The sequence below is a fragment of the Phaethon lepturus genome, unplaced genomic scaffold, assembly GCF_000687285.1.
Source record: "Phaethon lepturus isolate BGI_N335 unplaced genomic scaffold, ASM68728v1 scaffold28326, whole genome shotgun sequence".
In the NCBI taxonomy this organism is placed as follows: domain Eukaryota; kingdom Metazoa; phylum Chordata; class Aves; order Phaethontiformes; family Phaethontidae; genus Phaethon; species Phaethon lepturus.
In genome coordinates, this window is record NW_010548714.1 from 1 (window position 1) to 376 (window position 376).

Genomic DNA, 376 nt, shown 5'->3' on the forward strand with positions numbered 1-376 from the left:
CCTGTCCTGGCACGTGGAACCTACCGTATGCCTGTCCGATGGAAAAACTCCGCCCAGGGCATGTTCAAATAGGTGGCCTCTTCAGCAGGGCTCTGCAGGGGCATGGAGGGGCCGGTTACGCCTCAGCTTCACGGGGGGCCTCACGCCGCCTCGCTGCCCCAGTACCTGCCAGTCGTCAAGGCAGCCGGTGAGCGTGAACACGCGACAGGGCAGGTCGCGCAGCCGGACATGGTGGCCTTGTAGGACGACGTCACGCAGGGGACAGCCCTGCAGGGCCAGTGAGGAGCCCGTGGCAAGGCCCGAGAGGAGGCAGCCGGGACCAATCTCCAGGGGACCCTGCAGAAGAGGCAGCGGGGCCCTCGATGGCACCGCCCGG

At 67.6% G+C, this 376-nt stretch overlaps 1 protein-coding gene across 1 annotated transcript in view; it reads right to left on the minus strand.

Annotated features, from left to right (window-relative positions):
* Positions 1 to 24: 24 nt before the first annotated feature.
* LOC104623096 (L-fucose kinase-like) overlaps positions 25 to 376 on the minus strand; it is a gene marked incomplete at both ends in the record, with an annotated part of 2,907 nt that continues 2,555 nt past the window's right edge. The window contains 2 exons of the mRNA XM_010290073.1: positions 25 to 92; positions 166 to 336. Coding sequence (XP_010288375.1) covers positions 25 to 92; positions 166 to 336 — 239 coding nt within the window. The remainder of the gene's footprint in view (positions 93 to 165; positions 337 to 376) is intronic.